Here is a 7,974-nt window from a genome sequence, read left to right as displayed (position 1 = left end):
GATGATGTGTTTTCCTCTTCCAACTCAATTCTAATATAGAAAATAAAGCCAAACACCTGTTATTTAATGTATTTTATTACATTCTCAGTCCTGAAAAGAAGACGCTAAGAAAGAGAATAATAAACATTATCTCAAGTTTCACGTATTTTAAATGGATTTGACTTCACAGGAGTAAAACATGGATAATATATAGATTATTAGAGTAAAGAGGAACAAAACAGTAACAGTCAGGATGTTAGTGTATTTATTGTCATTCGCTATATCAGACAAACTTAAACAGTGAACTTGGTGTGTAGTTAGCTTGTAGTTTGAGTGTAGGTAGCGTGTTGTTGCCGTGTAATAATGTTTGTCTGCAACATGACTCGGTGACATCATACCAACATCCAGAGGAGCAGCGTTCCATCAGGAACTTGTTTACGCCTTCAGTAAATTCCTTCATTCCAAACATTCCGGACCAAAAGAATCAAAGCTCCAAAGCAACAGCGCCCATCTCCACCACCAAGGGCGGAGCTGCAAACTCTGATGTTTGTCCTTCTGTCCCAGAACCAGATTCCTGAGCTGGAGACCACGCTGTCGGAGAGGATCCGGGCCTTCCTGGACTGGCTGCAGGAGCGCAGGGCATTCAGCGCCAGCCTGCACGTCCTCAAGTGAGTCCACCCTAACACTAACCCTAACCCAGCCTGCACGTCCTCAAGTGAGTGCGCCTTAACCCTAACCCAGCCTGCACATCCTCAAGTGAGTCCACCCTAACCCTAATCCTAACCCAGCCTGCACGTCCTCAAGTGAGTGCGCCTTAACCCTAACCCAGCCTGCACATCCTCAAGTGAGTCCACCCTAACCCTAATCCTAACCCAGCCTGCACGTCCTCAAGTGAGTCCACCCTAACCCTAATCCTAACCCAGCCTGCATGTCCTCAAGTGAGTGCACCCTAACCCCCCAACCCAGCCTGTACGTCCTCAAGTGAGTGCACCCTAACCCCTAACCCAGCCTGCATGTCCTCAAGTGAGTGCACCCTAACCCCTAACCCAGCCTGCACGTCCTCAAGTGAGTGCACCCTAACCCCTAACCCAGCCTGCCCGTCCTCAAGTGACTGCACCCTAACCCCTAACCCAGCCTGCATGTCCTCAAGTGAGTCCACCCTAACCCTAATCCTAACCCAGCCTGCACGTCCTCAAGTGAGTCCACCCTAACCCTAATCCTAACCCAGCCTGCATGTCCTCAAGTGAGTCCACCCTAACCCCCCAACCCAGCCTGCACGTCTTCAAGTGAGTGCTCCCTAACCCCTAACCCAGCCTGCATGTCCTCAAGTGAGTCCACCCTAACCCTAATCCTAACCCAGCCTGCACGTCCTCAAGTGAGTCTACCCTAACCCTAATCCTAACCCAGCCTGCATGTCCTCAAGTGAGTCCACCCTAACCCCCCAACCCAGCCTGCACGTCCTCAAGTGAGTGCACCCTAACCCCTAACCCAGCCTGCATGTCCTCAAGTGAGTCCACCCTAACCCTAATCCTAACCCAGCCTGCACGTCCTCAAGTGAGTCCACCCTAACCCTAATCCGTAACCCAGCCTGCATGTCCTCAAGTGAGTGCACCCTAACCCCCCAACCCAGCCTGCACGTCCTCAAGTGAGTGCACCCTAACCCCCCAACCCAGCCTGCACGTCCTCAAGTGAGTGCACCCTAACCCCTAACCCAGCCTGCACGTCCTCAAGTGAGTGCACCCTAACCCCCAACCCAGCCTGCATGTCCTCAAGTGAGTCCACCCTAACCCTAATCCTAACCCAGCCTGCACGTCCTCAAGTGAGTCCACCCTAACCCTAATCCTAACCCAGCCTGCACGTCCTCTAGTGAGTGCACCCTAACCCCCCAACCCAGCCTGCACGTCTTCAAGTGAGTGCTCAGCGCTACGCACCGCCAGCCTCTGCTAAGTCCAACCTCTAGGAACTGCAGTAGTTCCCTGGTATAAATATGATGAAAAGAACATTTAATTTGGTTTTCCACAAAGTTAAACAAAGTCTTTAGTAAGATGTGATGACCCCCCCCTACTGGAGAACCAGAGGAAGTGTTTTTGGGAAACAGGAGGAGGCCTTGAAGACATGGGATGGGAGGAAGCCGCTGTCCCTGGTGGTGTGCCTCTGTTACACCAGCCTGTGTTCATGGGGTTTGTGGCTCCTCATGTCCTCAGGCTCCTCATGTCCTCAAGCTCCTCAGGCTCCTCATGTCCTCAGGGTCCTCATGGCCTCAGGGTCCTCATGGCCGGAGGGTCCTCATGGCCTGAGGGTCCTCATGGTCTCAGGGTCCTCAGGTCCTTAGGATCCACATATCCTCAGGCTCCTCATGTCCTCAGGCTCCTCATGCCCTCAGGGTCCACATGTCCACATGGTCCTCAGGGTCCACATGGTCCTCAGGGTCCACATGGTCCTCAGGGTCCACATGGTCCTCGGGGTCCACATGGTCCTCAGGGTCCTCATGGTCCTCAGGGTCCTCATGGCCCTCAGGGTCCTCATGCCCTCAGGGTCCACATGTCCTGACGCTCCTCATGTCCTCACGCTCTTCATGTCCTCATGGTCCACATGTCATCAGGCTCCTCATGTCCTCTGGCTCCTCATGCCCTCAGGGTCCTCATGTCCTCAGGCTCTTCATGTCCTCAGGCTCCTCATTTCCCAGGTTCCTCATGGTCCTCATGTCCTTTATGGTCCTCATGGCCTCAGGGTCCTCATGGCCTCATTGTCCTCATGGCCTCATGGTCCTCATGGCCTCAGGATCCACATATCCTCAGGCTCCACATGTCTTCAGGCTCCTCATGTCCTCAGGCTCCTCCTTATTATTATTATTATTATTATTATTAATAATATTAATAATAATTATTATAATAATACAGTTTATAATAAAAATATAATAATAATAAATAAAAACAAATCTAGCTGCAGGCAGCCAAACGGGGTCCTGTTTATTTGTTTTAGGTATATGTTAAATTTGGTTTTTTTTTTTTGTCAACTGCATCAAAATGTTCTGAACTTACAAACTTCTTGTAGTTACGTTCATGTAATTCCACGAATCAGCCATGACCTCACACATGAAGCATTTCAATTTCAACCAGACGTCAACCATTGTTTGTCATTTCTAAAGTGATATAATTTGTGTCATATGAGAGAGGTCAGTTCTAAATAACTGAGCTAACAGTCCTAATGTTGTAAAGTAGAGTCACGTGGAAATGTGGACAAAATAAAGTCAGAGAATTGTTTTTATTGAACAGTTGTCCAATCTGGACAAAATAATTAAACAAATGTCACAGTATTTATAAAGATCACACAACAAATAATAAGTGCATATTATTTAAATGGAAATCTTAAGAAAAATGAATCAATGAAAATGGACAACTTGTATGAAATTGTCAGAATAAGCAGTGTTTATAAACAACGTGTTATACATAGTTGTTTAACACAAGACAATGTTCTGGAAGCTCATTTTTATTAAGACAGCTTAGTAAGCCATCTTCACAAAGGTAAATAAAGAAATGATTCACCTTCACGTTGTGTTTTTACCATTGTTTCTACTTTGGTAATATCAGTCACCATGGTGGTGTTGGTGTAGCTGACACGGAAGGAGCCTCCTGTGACAAAATGTCGCTGGATGGATGAAAAATGTGTGATTAAGTGGATAATTGTGTATTTTACCAGGTCATGCTGTAGGACACACATTCGATTACGCACATTTGAGTATTTTTTGAGTTTATAGAGCATGTGCGTAATCACCGGGTTTCATGACATTTCCCTGCATATATGTACGACCGTATGTGTATGTATGTGACAAATAATCTCTTGAACTTGTAATAGTTACTGTAACATCCATGTTATGTTGCATTGCATCATGGGTAACTTCTACATTCCACTCCTGTTGTACTGTACCAGCTCCAGATACTTTTAGCCGGGTTGGACATATTTTGGTGTGAAGTGCATTGGAGCGTGTCTGTAATATCGATCACATTTGGTTGGTTTGTAACTCATTTCTGCACCGTCTGTGGATGGATGTAGATGAAACTTCAATCATGAGGTGTTTGACTTACCGGTTCAAACCAGACGTAACCGTGTTTGTAGCTTCTGCCGATGTTGTGTTCCAGATTGTTTTAGGTTTCAAAATTCAGAGGATTTCAATAGGGGAACAATATCTATAGGAGATCTACGGGCTAGACCCCTAATAATAAATCCAGCTGCAGGCAGCAATACATGGGGTCCAGGATAGTCGGCCCTTGGTTAAAGTTCAATGTTGGGGTGTGCTTTGTCTCTCTGTTGCGGTCTGTTGTGACTGCAGAAGTTCATTCCTTCCGCCTGGTTACAGTGTTATACTATTATGGGATGGTGTTTGTGGCTGTGGGTGGGTTTCTTATGCTGCAACTAACTGTGGTTATCATTCTGAAGTAGAGCTGCACCATTATGGCTGAAATGATAATCACCATTATTTTAGTCAATATGGTGATCACAATTTTTTATCACCATTAATAATTAAAAATTCATGGCACTTTGTCAATCACCATTAAAACTGCATTCACTATAATAATGTATTTTATGAACCTATAGATAAATAAACTAAGGTAAGGCATGGCAGGATGCCACGGATACCATGGATAATTAATAAACAAGGGCAAATTGTACCCAGCTGAAAGTCCAATGGGTGAGCGATTGGAGCTGACACCCTCCATGGAGAGCCCGGTGTCCTGGCTTTCTCCTCCGCTATATTTTACGAGTGCAAATTGGTAACGGCGTGGTACACTGCAGTGCTATGACATGCGCAAGGATTTATATGTCTGTGCGTAGCGCCATCTTGGTGAGGTAGTGATTGTTGATCACAAACTCCTTCCACAGTACTGAATTGATCTGGATGAAACTCGAACGTCGCCATGTTGGGACCGCCCCGGATACACATCTTATTCAGATTGTCTGAGTGCGACGGATCCATGACATCCATAGAATACTGACGTCAGTTTTTCATTGATAATAACGATAGGGCTCCTACCCCTTCGAGACTGGACCCCTATTTATTATAATCATAATAATAATAATAATAATAATATAGCTGAGGGCAGCAATACACAGGGTTAGGGTTAGTTGTGTTAGGTGCATTTTACAGTTTACCGGGTTCTCTGAAACGTAGCACAATTTTCCGAGTTTGCTTTAATGCAGCGTGGGCTCGCCCCGGTCTGTCTATGCGGTCTACGCAGCACAGCCCTCCTGTCTTTAAAACAACTGTCAGTGTTGTTGACATTGTTAGAACTCACCGTGTTGTCTGTGGAAATAGAGCTGCACTCTCAGTGACGGGAGGTCATTTGGTGCCGTGTCGGAAATTCATTTATTTGTCGAGTTTTACGTAATCTTTTAGAAAGTTGAGTTGTTTTTCCTTGGATTACATTTTCAGTAAGTTATGTTTCCATGAAGTGCAAAAATGTGTTGTGCTATTTCTGTGGGTAATTGCACAGAAATGAGCTTTTCGACACCTCGCTGGATCTTGAACGCATTACTTGCTCGCACATTTTAGTGTTTGAGTAGGTGCGCTGACAAATTTTTAAGAGTCATTTTTTATTCTATTTTTATTTAATCCGGCAAAGTAATCGAACAGATCTACTGACATCTACCAGATACAAAGTTATATAAATACACACGTAAATCCATAGATTGGTAACGTCTGACCACTACAGAGTGACCGAGTCCACGCCCACACTGGACACGGTCCAACTGGACATTCTCAATCACAATCTGTACATTTAAAATAAATAATATGATGACGTCATCAAGTGTCTTTCTGTAAATATCATTTATAGTTAATAATATGATGACATCATAAAGCGTCTCTCTGTAAATATCATTTATAGTAAATAATATGATGACATCATAAAGTGTCTTACTATTAATATCGCCTTCGTTTTAGAACCAGATGTTTGACGTGTCAGTTAACCAAGACCAACTGAATGTTTGGATCCATTTGGATGATCCTTGTGACATAGTGGTTTAGACGACACCTCAACCTTGTTTCCAGCTCATGTTGAATAATCTTCCAGATACTTTTCGTCAGGTTGGACATATTTGGACATCAAATGCATTGGCTGTCTCTGATATCCATCTACATTAGTTTTTTTTTCACTAATATTGGCTTCGTATGTGGATTGATTTGGATGAAACGTCAACCACGGGTGTTTGACAGCGCGGTTTAAAGCAGACGTGTTCCCTGTTGGTGTGTTATGCCGAGGTTGGTTTTCTCCTTAGTGTTCGTCTTCGAATTCTCACCCGAACAATAACAACAGGGCTGCCAAACCATTACAAGCCCTGGGCTGGACCCCGAATAATACATTGGATTTATATTGCGCTCTTCTAGGTTCCCAAATAGGCTTCACGGGGCAAGACACAGACACCGACGAATAACTAGAATGTATGATTGAGTTTCCCTGCGCAGCGCCGCTTTGTCCTCATGGCAGCTTTGTGTCCGTGTCCTCCAGAGACGACGGCTCGGCCAGGCCGGCCTTCTTCCAGCACCTGGTGGAGGACCGCTCGGAGGCAGCCTCCTCCTACTACGAGTTCCTGCAGCACATCCACAAGCAGATGTCCAAGTAGAAGGAGGAGAAGACTCCCAGAGCGGCCATGGAGAGTGAAGAAGGACCACCGGAGCCAAGACTTCACCCGCTGGCGTGGCGGTGTAGGAACACCCATCTCCGACCAAGCTGTTCCTCCGCTCTGGACTGTGCAGGAGGAGCGGCAGGTGGAGTGGGAGGAGCCCAGCCGCTCAGCCTCATGTAGCTTGTCTCCATCCCTCGCTCCGTGGAGGGGACATGGTGGATCTCCACATTTTACTTTGACTCCTTTAGCCTCACATGTAGCCTCCTCCGCCTCTTCATTCCTTTACTTTGACTCATTGATTCACTGGAGTAGAAATGACTTATTCTGTTGTTTTCTTTATTTTGGGCACAATGCTTTTCAGAACAAACCTTCACTCAACATCAAGCTTCTCCTTTCCATCTGCTGCTTGCCAGGTGTGAGCGTGATCTTCATCCTCTTCGCCTCCATCGCTGCTAAATTCTGTTTCACATCAAACTTCTTTTCCCGTCGTCGTCGTCGTCGTTTTCTGTTTGTTTTTCCAGGCGTTCGCTCGCTGCAGTGGCTCCATTTTGTAACTGAAAAGAATCTTTTATGTGCGATAATTTATGAACAGCTTATTAAATAAAAGGAAAAAGTTTGAATCGGGTTTTCATGGTGCTTTGATGGACAGACGCTCTTCCTTTCAGCGTCGTCTCAACAAGGAAGAGAAGAAGAAGAATGAGGAGGTAGAAGCACCGACGTCTGGCGTGAGGAGGACGAGGACCTCGTAGCTTCTCACCTTTCTACTTTGTCGTTGTTTTCAGCAGGTTTTGGGTTTTGGGACAATCCGTCACATTCCACCTCAGCAAACTGGACGGGTGACCTGGAAACTTCAGTTTCTGCCAAAGTCAGAAAAGGAAAGTGATGAGGAGTGAGAACTGCTGTGAGGTCGTCCCCTGGAGGCCCCTCAGAGGCCCCTCAGAGGCTCTGCTAGCATGCTGTAGTGTCCTTGAGCAAGACACTTAACCCCTCATTGCTCCTGATGGCTGCGTCCGTCGCTGTTTGAATAATTGTAAGTCGCTTTGGATAAAAGCGTCTGATCGATGTAATGTAAAGGGCGGAGGAGGTTGGAGGTCCGCAGGGTGGAGTCAGCGTGTCGACTGGGACTAAAGATGGAGTAAAGATGGAGGAGGGTTTGTGCTGTTTTCTCTTTGCTTCAAAGCACTTTGTGGTTTGTAAACTACACAAGAACGTCACATGTTCAGCCCCCCTCCATCTGTCTCTCCCTCCGTCTGTCTCTGTCTCTCTGTCTCCCCCTCCGTCTGTCTCTCCCTCTGTCTCTGTCTCTCTGCTCTGTCTCTCTGTCTCTCTGCTCTCCCTCCGTCTGTCTCTCCCTCTCTCTCTCTCTCCCCC

General features: G+C 46.2%; 1 protein-coding gene across 1 annotated transcript in view; it reads left to right on the top strand.

The window, feature by feature from the left end:
• sec24b (SEC24 homolog B, COPII coat complex component) overlaps positions 1–7,719 on the top strand; it is a 32,338-nt gene extending 24,619 nt beyond the window's left edge. Inside the window, exons 23-24 of the mRNA XM_080008386.1 lie at positions 544–647; positions 6,486–7,719. Of these exons, the coding sequence (XP_079864512.1) occupies positions 544–647; positions 6,486–6,600 (219 nt within the window). The 3' untranslated portion in view covers positions 6,601–7,719. The remainder of the gene's footprint in view (positions 1–543; positions 648–6,485) is intronic.
• Positions 7,720–7,974: the final 255 nt, after the last annotated feature.

This window comes from Zeus faber, assembly GCF_960531495.2.
Source record: "Zeus faber genome assembly, chromosome: 10".
Classification (NCBI taxonomy): Eukaryota; Metazoa; Chordata; class Actinopteri; order Zeiformes; family Zeidae; genus Zeus; species Zeus faber.
The sequence above is the reverse complement of the archived record's forward strand: the minus strand, read 5'-3'. Positions and strand labels throughout refer to the sequence as shown.